General features: G+C 39.0%; 1 protein-coding gene across 1 annotated transcript; it reads right to left on the bottom strand.

Annotated features, from left to right (window-relative positions):
- Positions 1-10,828: 10,828 nt before the first annotated feature.
- Positions 10,829-12,766, bottom strand: LOC126335923 (probable serine/threonine-protein kinase DDB_G0267686). The gene is made up of 4 exons (XM_049999397.1): positions 12,288-12,766; positions 11,824-12,066; positions 11,600-11,734; positions 10,829-11,345 (listed from the first exon to the last, which is right to left on the bottom strand). The coding sequence occupies exons 1-4, from the start codon at positions 12,764-12,766 to the stop codon at positions 10,829-10,831; spliced, it is 1,374 nt and encodes a 457-aa protein (XP_049855354.1).
- Positions 12,767-15,620: the final 2,854 nt, after the last annotated feature.

Below are 15,620 nucleotides of genomic sequence, written 5' to 3' on the forward strand. Positions count from 1 at the left end.
TGACTGAAGGAAATGGACTGGTAATTTTCTATGTCTTCTGAATTACCTTTCTTAAGCAAAGGTACAACTCTTACCTGTTTTAACTGCTCTGGAAATGTCCCTGATGTGGAAGATTCATTTATTATATTTGTTAAGGGACCTTGCATACTCCCTATTCATTGTTCCAGTACACACATTGGTACTTCATCTAAGCCTACAGACTTTTTATTTTTTAGTTTTTGAATTGTTTTACTGACTTCTTTCTCTGTGGTTGGAAGTAACATCATTGTATTTAGTGCAACATTATTTACTGCTGATAATTCTAGCATTTCCGAAATGTTGCTACAGCAGCTGCTTAACTGAATTTGCAATATGAAAAGGTGCCCTATCTTGCATAAAAATGATCCCATTCACACATCCACGATGTTGGAGAGCTGGAATGATGTGGTTGTGCAGAAGACAATCATAGTACTTGCCAGTGACGGTACAAGTAACAGGACCAGGAACACCTGTCTCTTCGAAAAAATATGGCCCTATGATAAATGATGCCACAAACCCACACCACACAGTGACCTTTTCAGGATGGAGTGGCACTGGTTGTTTTGTGTGTGAATTATCCGTTGCCCATATTCGACTATTCTGCATATTGAACTATCCTGTCAGATATAAGTGAGCTTCATCTGCCCACAAAATCTTCCATGGCCAATCATTGTCCACTTCCATGCGAGCAAGAAATTCTGAAACAAAGGTGTCTTGCTGGCAGGTTAACAGGAAGCAACTCGTGCACATGGGTAATTTTGAATGGATAGTAAAGGATGTTTCATAGGATTTTATGCACCATGCTCATGGGTATGTCCAATGTTCGGGGAATTCTCCATGCACTACCTGTTTGCACACCACAACTCGTATCCTCCTGTGTTGCTGTGGCCACTGCTTCCACTGACGTCGAATCAATTCGTTTCCTCCTTATACTAGGTTGCACACCAAAAGAACCCGTCTTTTCGAATTTCCGAATCATTTTCTCCAGACCCACGGCAGTCATCGAACCAACTTTTACAGAGCGACGTGTGAATAATTATCGTTCTTGTAATATAGCTCTACAAGCAGAGCATGATGCTGTATTGAGACAGTAATGACGAATGTCGCAGACATGAAAGGAGGAAAAGCCATGTACCAATCGTGTTTATATTAACTTCAATGGGTCGTGCACATGACAGGTGTTTTCAGTATGTAGTCTGACACATACAGTGCGACGTATTGATAGACTTTCACACTATTTTTTTCTTCTACCATACGTTTCCTCCGTTCTCCAATAATATTCCATTGCAATTTGATGTCATTCTGACCAGTGGCGTTATTTCGACAGCGTTTTGAAAGTTTAACTTTAATTATAATCACACTGTACATTACAGTCTGCAACATATTCTCTCCCCTTTTTGCACATAATGTCGTTGATTGTCAGTTTGTTTTCATTTTCATTGCATTATTCGATGCCAATTATATGAGAAGAGATTTTCCTGTTGCTTGGTTATACATGCTTCACATAACATTCATACAATAATAGATTATGTTTCCGTTTATGGCATAAATTCATATACATTTCATTTCAATTTACAATGACTTCTTGTTGGAGCATATTTATCAATAATAATTAAAGAGAATCAAAGAAGTAAACAATAGTAACTGCAATAGGTACTATGCGCCTCACTACTTGCCTCTCTAGCATTCTCCAGGAAGGATCTACACAATACAGGGTTGAGGAAATTCCACAGAAAGGCATTTATGTGCTCAGTTACGTCTTGTTAATAGACTTAACTGTAATCACAAGAACAAAATAATTTGTTGTTTATAAATACAGTTCAGATCTGACAATACTAATCACAGCAAATACTTATTCAGTATTTAAAAGTGCAGCTCAATATTTACGTGTTATGTTTATTGTATGAAGGATAATCATTCAGATTTGTATCATCAGTACGATATGTTACATGTAATGATCGTAAAACAATGTTTACATAAGTGCATAATAATTTCAATGTAATTCAGGTGTTTATCGGTTTCATGGGTAGCCAACACTCATAATAGTTAGGTTTCGACACCTTGATTATTTGGTAGTAATCAACCTTAGTTCAGCATCATGATATGTGATAGACTGCAACTGTTTTCTTCTTCACATACTTTCACAATACCACATCCATATGTATCATAAACTTACAGCTATATTTACTTGTGGTGTGGTCCTTTTTTATGTTTATATGGTACCTAACACTACAGGCATTTATCTTTCTTCACTTTATGATGTGTCGATGCACTGATCGCTAGAAGAAAAAATTTAATACTAACTTGAAACTAAATCTTCATAGATAAGTGTACAGTGGCTTGAGGGCTACTGATAGCTTTTTCATAAATTCAACCATGTTTCATTCACTAGTGCATGCATTTTCAATACTTAAATTTGTAAATATTGTGCATAGCTTAAGTAAATATCTCGTAGTTTAGCGTCCATTTCCTGTGTGTATAATTCCTTAGCTTATCTTCGTGTGTGTGTATTGTGTAGACAGTCGTAGTATAGACTCTCTCTCAATTTTCTATGTCCCTGTTTAATCAATAGGCTTTACAAACGATAGTGCATGCTGTAGCTCATCAGATTTGTTTGTTTTGGGTGCTCAAACACTTCCAGCTGTGCCTGTCTGGCGTGCATGCTCTTGCGGTTGGTTGATCCATTTGTTCCCCAATGTGCATGCGCTGCATCTCTTTGATACCCCTTGCGCTGTGGCGACTCATGTATTGCATTGTGCACTACCGTGTGTTTCACAAGTTCATTTATTTGTTTGAAACTGGGCTACACGCGAGGCAAAGCGTTGTATTTAGAAGATTGTCTTCTCTAGGCACTTAAAAGTAAAATTCTTCCTTGTTACAACCACTCATCGTTTACACTTTTGACATATAAGAAAAAACACAAACAAAAATTTTCCTTAAGAACTAACATAAATTCTGGAACGTGACTTTCCAGCTTCCTCAATCTAATATTATTATACATGTATACCACTTAGAGGGTATACAGCCCTTCTTCAATATATTAACATTCTTAAGTCTTTGTGTGGTTAAAGGCTGTTGTCTTTATCCATGTTCGTATGTACCAATCTGTATGCTTCCAGGTAGTGGATTTTAGTAATTATGTATGGTCTGGTGTATAGCAGTTGCCACTTAAAGTTCAGTTTTCCAATTTGTGGAATGTGCTCTAAGTAACACCTTTTGTCCTGTATAAAATTGTGTCGTACGTTTCAGGTTTCTGTCATAAATTCCTATCCTGTATTTAACCTGGGTTTCAAGGTTGATTGCCACTTGCTGTATTTTATTATCCAGAGATAATTTCTGATCCAGTACCTTGGTCAAAAGTTTCTCTCACTTGTCTACTTGTTCACAACTGCATATTAGCTTATTGGGTGTTAATCCAATTGATGTATGGGGAAGGTTGTTAACAACATGTAAGAAGGAAGTGACATATTCAATCCACTTGGTATATTTAAGAAGTGTATAGGTTCTCACAATCCTGTGGAATTTCTTAAACACATTTTCTATGGGGAATTCTTCAGGATTAAATTTGGATTCTAAAATTAGTTTGATTTGGTTGGAATCTACAAACTCTTTCCACTTACAATAAAAAATTGAGGTATTATCTGTTAACATGACTTCTGGTTTTCCTACTCTTTCAAAATAATCTTCTTTTATTCATCTTCTAAAAGAACTGGCAGCTATGTTTTGCACAGCATACAGTTTTACATATTTGGTAAAAATATCATACAGAACTACTATATTACTTTATGTCCCCTTACCTCTGGGATAGGGTCCAGCCACATCCAAAGGTACATTTTCTAGAGTTTTTTCAGCCACAATTGGATGTAATTCAATCTGTTTGGTGATATCAGAATGTTTTGCTTTCTGGCAGATAATACGCTTTCTTACCACCTGTAGTATTGTTCGTCTAAATTTGTGGACATAACAATATTTACCTATTTTGTCAGTACATTTTGCAGTGCCATAATGACCCCAAGTATGGTGTGTGTATCAGATAAAATAAGCCACATATTCCTCTGGCAAACATATGCGCCATTGTTTTTGTTTGGGATGGTTCCAATGGAACAGAACACCTAAGTGAACAGTGAAAAACCTTTTCAAGTTTTCATCACCATTCTGCATAAGTTTCGCTCTTACCTAACTCTAGCATGTGTCTTCCTGTTGTAATTTCTCCATTTGTTTACACATGTGGACATAGTATGGTTGGAGTGTTTTGTCTTTCATCAACAGAGCTCTTATTTCACCTTCCTGCTCCAAAGGATCGTTAAATTGCTCTAACCCTTGTGGTAATCGAGGAATAGCACCAGCTATTATGTTTTGGCTTCCTTTTATGTACTCTATTTCAAAATCGAATTCTTGAAGATACATACACCACCTGGCTACCTGTCGGCGTAGCAATTTACAAGTTAACAAAACCAATAGGGACTGATGGTCACAGTGCACTTTGTGTGTTTACCCCAAAGAAACTATTCAGACTTTTTAAAGAACCAAATCACAGCCAAGCCCTCCAACTCCATAACTGAATATGAACGTTCAGCTTGGGATAAGATATGGCTGACGAAGCTAATTACTTTAGGGATGAGTTTTCCCTCTTCTTCTACCATTTGAAAAAGGCATGCACCCAGACCTTGAGAAGACTCGTTAGTGCATAAACAAAATTCCTTCTTCATATCTGGTTGAGATAAAATATTAGCATTAAATAACGCTTACTTGATGTTCTCGAAATTGGTTTGACATTGCTTGTCCAGTAACCAAGGTCTGTTTGTCCGGAGAAGATTGAGTAAAGCATCACTGTTCATAAGTTGGTTAGGGATGAAGTTCCTGAAAAATGAGACTAGGCCTAAGTATGCCTTTAATTGCCTCTTGCTTTTAGAAACAGGACTGTTGCTAATGCCATCAAGTTTCTTAGGATCTGGCAGTATACCTAGCAGAGAGATTATATGTCTTAAAAATTTTACCTTTTCTTGTGCAAAATTATATTTCTTGAGATTTGCTGTTACTCAGTGTTCGGGAAAGGGGCTCAATACTTGTTCAATTAATCTTAAGTGTTCTACCCAAATGGGAGTAGCGCTTAAAAGGTCGTCCACATATGCTGTTAAGCTACTCAGAAAAAATGATTCAAATGGCTCTGAGCAGTAAGGGCCTTACTTCTAAGGTCATCAGTCCCTTAGAACTTAGAACTACTTAAACGTAACTAATCTAAGGACATCACACACATCCATGCCCGAGGCAGGATTCGAACATGCGACCGGGGCGATCGCCCTGTTACAGACTCTAGCGCCTAGAACCACTCGGCCACCCAGCCCGGTGCTACTCAGAATTTCGGACCCTGCCACTTTGTCCAGAGCAGAGATAAATACACCTGCAGTTACGTTCAGTCCAGATTGTAATACGAGGGTTGTCCAGAAAGTTCCGATCGGTCGCGAAATGGAAACCACACTGAAAACCAGAAACGTTTTATTTGCAACAGTTAGGCACACCTTCCACCTACTTCTCTACATAGTCGCCGCTCCAGCTTCGTGTGTTGTCGTAGCGTTGTATCAACTTTCCAGTATCCTTGTCATAGAAAGCAGCCCCCTTTGCTTTCGGCCAGTTATCTGCACTGGTCTGCAGCTCATTGTCTGTGAAAAAAATTTGTCTTCGTAGCTTGTGGTTCTTGTGAGCACAGATGAGACTCAGGGGGAGCCAATTACGGACTGTATTGTGGGTGATCAAACACTTCTCATCGGAAACGCTGCAGGAGCTTCTTCATTGCCCTAAAGTGTGCAGCCGAGAATGAGCATGAAGAAGGAACTGCTCGACTGTTGTGTTATATGGACTGCATGACACAGGCGAAATCTCTAACCAGACCCTCATACTTGGCGGCCGACGCTATTTCCTACGCATCTTTACGTGTTCACTGTTCACTCAAAACTAAAAAGAGCGACGCGACAAGATCGACGGGCATACTAGAGACACTGCCCAACACATCTGTGCAAAGCTTTACCGGATTTTCCAAGTGGTTTCCATTTCGCAACCGATCGGAACTTACTTTCTGGACAACCCTTGTATTTGAAATTCGAAGTTCCTGCCCCCACGTACGAAGAGGGTGTACTTCCAAATTTCTTTATGTAGTTTTATTTGCTACTATGAGGACCAGAGATCTATTATAGTAAGAAATTTAGCGTCATCGAATTTCATAAGCTGTTCTTCTAAATTGTCTGGACGTGTTCGTACTGGTATAATAATCTTATTAATGTACATGCAACGAGGACTAAGCGCACCATGCCATCTAGCTTACTCACGGTCAAACTAGGACTACAATTAGTGCAAAAAATGTTCAGATGTGTGTGAAATCTTATGGGACTTAACTGCTAAGGTCATCAGTCCCTAAACTTACACACTACTTAACCTAAATTATCCTAAGGACAAACAAACACACCCATGCCCGAGGGAGGACTCGAAACTCCGCCGGGACCAGCTGCACAGTCCACGACTGCAGCGCCCGAGACAGCGCGGCTAATCCCGCGCGGCCTACAATAGGTGGAAAATGATGGTTATATTATGCCCTATTCAAGCACCCTGTTAATCTCTTTTCTTACTGCTTCCCTCTTAGTCCATGGTATAGGGTACGAAGTAAACGAAAAAGTTTCGTGAGGATATATTTTCATTTTGTACACAATATCCTTAATGATACCTGGTCTTTTTTCAAATACCTGTACCGCGTGATCAAAAAGTCAGTATAAATTTGAAAACTGAATAAATCACCGAATAACGTAGATAGAGAGGTACAAATTGACACACGTGCTTGGAATGACATGGGGTTTTATTAGAACCAAAAAAATACAAACGTTCAAAAAATGTCCGACAGATGGCGCTTCATCTGATCAGAATAGCAATAAATAGCATAACAAAGTAAGACAAAGCACAGATGATGTTCTTTACAGGAAATGCTCAATATGTCCACCATCATTCCTCAACAATAGCTGCAGTCGAGGAATAATGTTGTGAACAGCACTGTAAACCTTGTCCGGAGTTATGGTGAGGCATTGGCGTCGGATGTTGTCTTTCAGCATCCCTAGAGATGTCAGTCGATCACGATACACTTGCGACTGCAGGTAACACCAAATCCAATAATCGCACAGACTGAAGTCTGGGGACCTGGGAGGCCAAGCATGACGAAAGTGGCGGCTGAGTACACGATCATCACCAAACGACGCATGCAAGAGATTTTTCATGTGTCTTGCAATATGGGGTGGAGCGCCATCCTGCATAAACATCGTACGTTCCAGCTGGTGTTTATCAGCAAGGCTGGGATGATGAGATTCTGTAACACGATTGTCATGCGCAGCCACAGACTTTTGCTGTCCAGCGCCATCTGTCGGACATTTTGTGAACTTTTTTTTGTTCTAATAAAACCCCATGTCATTCCAAGCATTTTTACCTCTCTATCTACATTATTCCGTGGTTTATTAATTTTTCAAATTTATACTGACCTAAATCCTTAATAGTACCTGGTCTTTTTTCAAATACATGTGTATAAGCAAGTATCAGTTCCCAAAGTTTCGCTTGCTGTTCGATTCACTTACCTGGGTGTTGTGTCGACGTTTGCCTCTTCTGCTGCCGACTGTTGGTTGTTGTTTGTGTTGACAAACATGACTATGGGATTTACCAATTGAACCTCAAAGTCGAGAGTAACTTCAGTTTTACGTTTGTCAGTACTTTTGCTGATTAAGTCTATTTCAAGTCATTAGTTATTTACGGTGAAGTGACATTGACTCTTACCTATATCAATTTGTACTTTGTATGTTCTAAATGTATCCATACCAGTTAAACAATCAACTGTAATTTTTCGTCCTATCTATGTAGTTCTCAATTCGTTCGAGCAATCAATCATTCATGATAGGAAACACAGTCATAGCTCAGTCACTCAAAATTTTACGTGTTGGAATGAAATCAGGCGATGATTCTTCTTCTCTGCAGGCTCGTGCTTTGCGGCAGTCTGCTAATCTGTACAAATAAAATGCCTCGTAATTTTGGGAGCGTTGCATAATCAGTCGGGAAACCTCAGATCAAGCTGATATTTGGCTTTGATGAAGTTTAACCTTCCGAAGAAGTAATGGAGCTCTTGGATTATTAAATGCAGGTTCGTATCCAGTTTTTCGGAAGTTCCCTTCTGATTAACAACTACGCAATATATCGATGAATATCATTAATTCTCAATTTTCAAATACACACATTTTGTATGAAGGAGCAATGTATATATATATTTCCCTTTTCATCGTACAATTTCGTATAAGTTATCTTCTGTCATAAATCTCAATAATCAGATTACAGTTCTTCAAACAAAGCCCAGGCTAATCGGCACGAAGCCAATCTCGGAAGCTTTTTTTCTTCTAACAACCACCAGAGAGAGTACTACATGCGGAAGATAGTCACACACCATTTTCACTACAATAGCTCTGGCAGTAGCACACTTTAGTGGATATAGTTTTACATATTTTGTAAACACGCCAAAGAATCCAACAATGAATTTGACTCCTCCTCTTGATCGTGGGAGAGAGCTGCAGATATCACACGAAATTAACTCCATTGGCTCTCGTGGAATAACTGAATGCAGAACATGCTTACTACCTCTATTATCCGGTTTTTGCCTTTTGACAGAGTAAACAGTTTTGTGTTGTTTGGTGCACTTTTCTCCGAATATTCGGAAAATAACAGTATGCTCCTATTTTATTGGCAAATTTAATTACACCAAAATGTCCCCATGATAAGTGGGTAAACCAAATTAATTTTTCCTCATATTCCTTTGGGATACATACACACCACCGTGGATTGGTGTCCTTCCCACATCTGAAGAATAATACTCCATTCTCTAATTTATAATGATCTAAACTAGCCCTTGAATTTTGTTGTTCCTTTAGCTGAATTATCTTCTTCCATCGAGGGTCTTTTCGTTGTAAATTACCCATGTCTCTACAAAGATGTACATAATAAGTCTTGTAGATATTGTCCTGCAACAGTAATACTGGAAAATCCGAAGTATTTACTGATTCTATTTCCAGCGTTAATCCTTCTGGGGATCTTGACAGTGCATCTGCAATAATATTTTCTTTGCCAGACACATGAATAATTTTAAATTGGTACTGTTGTAGTGTCATTGTCCAACGTGACAGTCTGGGATGTAATAATTTACATGTTTGCAAAAAGGTTAGTGATTGATGGTCACAATACACAATCGTTTTCGAAACATATAGATAATAGTTAAACTCCTTGAATGCCCAGATAACCGCAAGTGCTTGAAGTTCTGTGGTCATGCCCAGATAACCGCAAGTGCTTGAAGTTCTGTGGTCGTGTAGGCTCTCTCACAGGGCGATAACACTCGACTAGCAAATGCTGCCGGACAGAATTTTGGTATCCCTTTTATTTTCCTTATTTGGAAGAGACAAGCACCTAATCCAACATCCGATGAATCCGTGGACAGAACTCACAGTTCATATCAGGGTGATATAATAAGGATGCGTTAACGAGTTGGTCTATTAATAAATCGTCAACAAACACAGTTATATGACTACGCAATTCTGGTCCAAGAACATAATCCAACGCTGAAATAAATATTCTGGCACTAATATTAAGTCCGAACGGGACAACTCTAAATTGGTAACATCTCCCAGCATAGATAAATGCGGTATATTTCCTAGATTCTTCATCCATTTGGACTTGCCAGTACGAACTTCTCAAATCAACACTAGTTAAGTACGAAACATCCTGCAAATTTTGAATTAATTCATCTATACAGGTACTATTATTTTATTAATCTCTCTCGCATCCAGAATTAATCTTAGTTGCTTCCAGGTTTTGGAACGACTAAGAGCGGGGAACAATATGCAGTAGTTGATGACTCAATCGAGTTCCATTCTAACATTCTATTTATCTCCCTTTGAACAGACTGTTTTAAACACCAGAGGATCGAATAGTGCGGGTAACAGTACGTCTGATGTGGCTTCACTTGAAGGTGACAAATATACCCTTTAATAATTCCTGATTTCTTATCAAAAATCTCTTCATATGCCTCTAACAAATAATGAAGCTGCTGCCTTTGTTCTCCGGTAAGCTGATTTGATTCACTAGCTTTTATCACTTTTGTTTGGTTAAAGTCCTCCTGCTGTATCAAATCCTTTGAAAGCTCCTTCCATCGACTGTTTGTAGTGTCAATTAATTGAATTATGACACCATGACAATATTTCTCAGGCACAGTTTCCTTTCTATTTAAATCCAGTGCTATCTCTTCTCCATTTAATCTAAATTTAACTATTCCTTCCAAAAAATCAATCTGACAGTCGTACTCCTGCATACTCCCAATACCAAGAATACAGTCCACTAATAACTAACTCCACTACAAGGAACGTGCATTTTATTGCTACATTTCCCATTTTCATCTCTAATTCTGTTTGTATTTTGGGAGAGCGTGCTCCAACAGCTCTGATGATTTTGCAGTTCTGTCCCGGCAAAATTGGTACCTTCTTCTTCCTAATAATTCTCCTAAAAAGAGCGCCTGAGATGACATTGGCGAAAGCGGCGGTGTCGAACATCACATTCGTTGGAACTTCCTCTATTTCAACATATACTTCTGATACCGGAACACTCGATCTGTCATTATGACACGTTATTAAATCCTTTGTTAACTCTTCAGTCAACAGCTCACGATCATTATATCTTAACAATTGTAATTTTACTGTTTCGCCCCTAACACATCTCCTGACCGCTCCTCCAGGGCATCATGCGGTCGTGTTTAGTTTGACTGATTGTTGGTCCGATTGGTATTTGTCTCTTCAGCTACTTCAGTGATTATCGGTTGTTGTGGTGAATTCAGTCTGTATTGTCTTGCTTGAATCCTATAATTATTGTTGTTGTTCTGCTGGTGTTGGTAGAACTGTCCTGTGTTGCCATGCATTGGATTATATCGATTAAAATTCCTATTGTTCCTAAAATAGCCCCTCGCTGCACCATTACTAAAGTTTCTATTATGGTAATAATTATTGTTTGCATTTTGTCCATTTCTAAGTCTCCTCAGAGAGTGTAGTTGGTTATGATTATTGTTACTGCTACCATTACTGTCATTCCCATTCGAGTTGCAGCTCGGATTCGCTTCTATTAGTCTTCTTTGATATGACATTTCTCTTGCCCTTTTATTGTCCTCCTCAGTTATATCAATATGATCAAATGTAGTCATAAATGAGTCTATATCCTTATCATTTATATATAACAGCTGATTCCTTATACTGGTGGGTAGTCTGGACTTGAGTATCCTAAGTATATCCGGCAAAGGAATCGGTACATCCCAATACAAAGATTTATTAATGTATTTCTCAAAATATCTCTTTAGAGATCCTCTAGAAAATGAGAAAGGCTCATGATATAATACTTTATGCCTAAGTCTTTCTAGTATTCCAGCAGACCAATATTTTGCTAGAAAAGCCTGCTCAAATTCTTCATAACATTTACAAGAAGATGTTTGTTCGGATGCCCACAATTCTCCTAATCCTTGTATATATCCAGATACAAAACTAAGCTTTTGCCATTCTGTCGTGGAAATAGACCTCTGAAACTTCGAATAAAGACTACAGGATGAACATTCTTTTTGTCAGGGTTAAAGATTTGAAACTGTCTCTGTTTAGTCATCTTCTTCTCAACGGTACTACGATTCCAAAAATCATCATGTTCATACTTTTCCCTGTGGCTATCCGTTATATCGAATCTAACTTGTGACGTTCCAGTTCTGTCTACATCGGATCTTGACGTGGACGGAATGTCATGCTTCTCACTGTTTCTAAATCCTCCTGCGAGAGATTTAGTGATCTATCTATATTTTCTTTCCAAAGCGAGAATTCTTCGCCAAGTTGTTCACGAACTTCCTTTAACCCTTTGTTGAAAACATTTTCCTCGGAACTCTCTGAAATTGACTGTAAAGCTACTTTCACAGTTTCTTTATCGTTTCCGAACGAAAATTTTGCCGCTCTAATATCATTTCTGAAAACTTTCCCGCAAGTACATTCATTCTATGTTCCACTGTCTCCTGTTTTTCCTTCACTTTGTCAAATTGCTTCTTTAGATTATCTTGGGATTCTATAATTTCTGGTATCATAGCTACGGGACACTGCATGTCCTCTTGAGCTTGTATTACTTGAGGAAACAATTCTATTTGTTTTTGTATCGTGTCAATTTTGACGGATACATATTCGGTTAGTTACGCTTTTAATTTACTATTGTTTTCTTGGCATTGTTGGCGGACCTGCTCAATTTGAGCAATAAGATTCTGTTCGGTCCTTCCTGCCTGTTCTTTTATTTCCTGTGTCTGGGTATTTAATCTCTGATCTAATTCTGTAAAGGTTGCTCTCAATTGATTTTGTAATTCTGTTTGATTTTCAGGTAATTGATTTTGGAGTTCATTTTGTATGGCTGATAAGACTCGTTTTACTTCAGATTGTATAACGGATAAGTCTCGTTTTACTTCCGCTTGGCCTTCGGCTAATAGAGACAACTGTTGCATAATAACAACTAATGTGTCAACAAAACTCTTATCAGCTGTTGTATGAATGTTTTCTGAACCAGCGGGATTGTTTATATTGCTACCGCTAGCCACAACAGTCTCAGAATTGCTACCCATGGCCTCTGCTTCTGCGCAAACAGCTGAAGGCTGTTGCACGTCTCGTTGCTGATTCAGTGACATTTTAAATGCCGCTCTAGTCAATACCATTAAATAACTATCAATATCGGGTTCTAGTCACTAAATATAGTTTTAAATTTACTGTCGTAGACACACTTAACTTTCAAATTACTTCACAGATGGTATACAGTTCAATGTCCAGATACGAAAATCACACAATATACAGTTCTACAATCTAACTACTATCTGGAAAAAAGTTCTTTCTAAATTGATTTCAAACTATTTTAACCACAGGATAAAAAATTAATTTTTCTGGCCTTGTTCTGTAGTCTTGGTGTTGTCCAATAGTTGAAATCGTTTCTTGGTATCAGCAATCTTTTACTATGGGCACCGTATCTCACTTCAGGTTCGTTACCTCTCGTTCTCGTTGGTTTTCATGAAACAAAAAATACATATATTATATAACAGTCCAAAAGAGTCCTGTCACACTGGCGCCACTGTAATTTTTGGTCCTATCTATGTAGTTCTCAATTCGTTCGAACAATGTATATATATTTAATCAGATTACAGTTCTTCAAACAAAGCTCAGGCTAATCAGCACAAAGACAATGTCGGAAGCTTTTTTCTTCTAACAACCACCAGAGAGAGTACTACAAAGAATAATTATGCGCTCATGGCATAGCTATTGTATGAAACTATTTTGCGCATGGATTCTGCAAGTATGAAGATAGAAATTTTGTAAACGTCATTCAAGGGTAGAATTGTATCAGAATAATTCATCGAATATAAAGAGATATTACAAACTACTAATTTATCTACCGTCAAAAATTACATCATACAGAAAACTACACTAATTGGATAGGAATTAAGGCTTGTATTTTGACTCCTTTCGACTTCTGAGCAGTCGCAATTTGTACCTTGCAATTTTGCACTGGCAGTGTGGATATTCACCCACATTACTTCAGTTCTTGGATAAATCCCTGTGACGTCAGATTAGTCATAGGACCTGCGTAGAGCACAGTGGGTACATCAAGGCAAATATTTTTGCTTAAATAGTGGCTTGTACCTTGCCCTCTGTCAAGTTTTCCTGTGTACCCTCATTATTTTGATGCAGATCATCTTTCATCTTGATCATATCTGATGGAGCAAGTGTCGATCAAGCTTGTGCCCCCACTCTCCTCCCAGGTCACAGAACAGGAGCGTACCGTGACCGGTTCAAGTTTTCAGGTGTCGCACTGGCATCAGTCTCTGGGTTAGGAGTAACTTCTACTATATGGAGTGTTGGAGTTTGATTACGCCAATTAGTATTGTGTGAGACTCTCAACTGAAATTCTCTTTGCCTTTGTGTGTTCAAAAATGGCTCTGAGCACTATGGGACACATCTGAGGTCATCAGTCCCCTAGAACTTAGAACTACTTAAACCTAACTAACCTAAGGACATCACACACTTCCATGCCCGAGGCAGGATTCTAACCTGCGATCATAGTGGTCTTGCAGTTCCAGACTGAAGCACCTAGAACCGCACCGCCACAGCGGCCGGCCTTTGCGTGGTATTCGGCAAACGTGCGTTTCTTTGCTGGAGGAAATCTCTGTCTGTGGATTAGTAGAGTGTCTGGTATTGTTTTGTGTTCGCCAAGCGATCGGCTGATAATTGCCAGTAGCTTGTGTCTGTGCATATTGTACAGGCTATCCATATTCTACTTGCCCGTTGTAGTTGTTTTTGTCAAATTTTTTATATCCGTCCTTGTATTTACACCTTTGCCATTGCCGTTGTCATTACCGTTACCGTTACCGTTACCACAGGTCTGTGCGGAGTAAGGTTGCCATCTGTGTTGTACTACGAATCCGTTGTTCACTTGTTGGTCCATAAATCTCTGTAGCAGCATCTGTGTGTTAACAGGCTTGGGTTGTACTGGTCAAATATGTTGAGTCCAGTACAGTTAGAAAGTATTTGGTGTTGTGTTCCGAAATGCTTATGAGCTTTTCCCTAACGTGGGCTGGTAGGCGGCTCTTTAAAATATGGAGCACATCTGCTTGAGATACAGGGTTCGTCCAGTATCCGGTTTTATTCAAATATTTTTCAAAATAGCCCTTCAAGCTTCCATGTTTGCTATTGAATGGAGCTGGGTTGAATACTTCACATCTGAGTCTCACTTGTACGGCCTCAGACCAACATTTATCCAGAAAGACTCTCTCAAACTGTTCATAGTAGTCGCTAAGTTCCGCCATGTTCGTAGCCCAAAGCAGAACGTCTTCCTGTGTGCATCCAACAACAAATCTAATTTTCTGGCTTCGGTCTAGGTACGAGGTAAAACATTTCGAAATCCTCTGATAAACAACACAGGGTTTGGTCTTTTCCCTTAAGAGGTAAATACTGTAAATCCTCGATGCCTAAGTAATCCCTGATCTGCCAGTAATGTTGACAAACATGTTTCGCAGTCAGTGAAAGGCGTGTTTATGTGCGTTTGTGATATAGTGCATGGCAGTTGAGCTTGCTCGACATGTCCAGCTGCCGATCGGACATGTCCGAAAGAACAGATACTATCTTCATATAGGTAAGGCTTACTGGCCAATGATCTCAGCTTGGTTCCGTATTTCTGGATTTCCGGAAAGCTTTTGACACCGTTTCTCACAAGCGACTTCTAATCAAGCTGCGGGCCTATGGGCTATCGTCTCAGTTGTGCGACTGGACTCGTGATTTCCTGTCAGGAAGGTTGCAGTTCGTAGTAATAGACGGCAAATCATCGAGTAAAACTGAAGCGATATCAGGTGTTCCCCAGGGAAGCGTCCTGGGACCTCTACTGTTCCTGATCTATATAAATGACCTGGGTGACAATCTGAGCAGTTCTCTTAGCTTGTTTGCAGATGATGCTGTAATTTACCGTCTAGTAAGGTCATCTGAAGACCAGTATCAGTT

This window comes from Schistocerca gregaria, chromosome 2 (assembly GCF_023897955.1).
Source record: "Schistocerca gregaria isolate iqSchGreg1 chromosome 2, iqSchGreg1.2, whole genome shotgun sequence".
Classification (NCBI taxonomy): domain Eukaryota; kingdom Metazoa; phylum Arthropoda; class Insecta; order Orthoptera; family Acrididae; genus Schistocerca; species Schistocerca gregaria.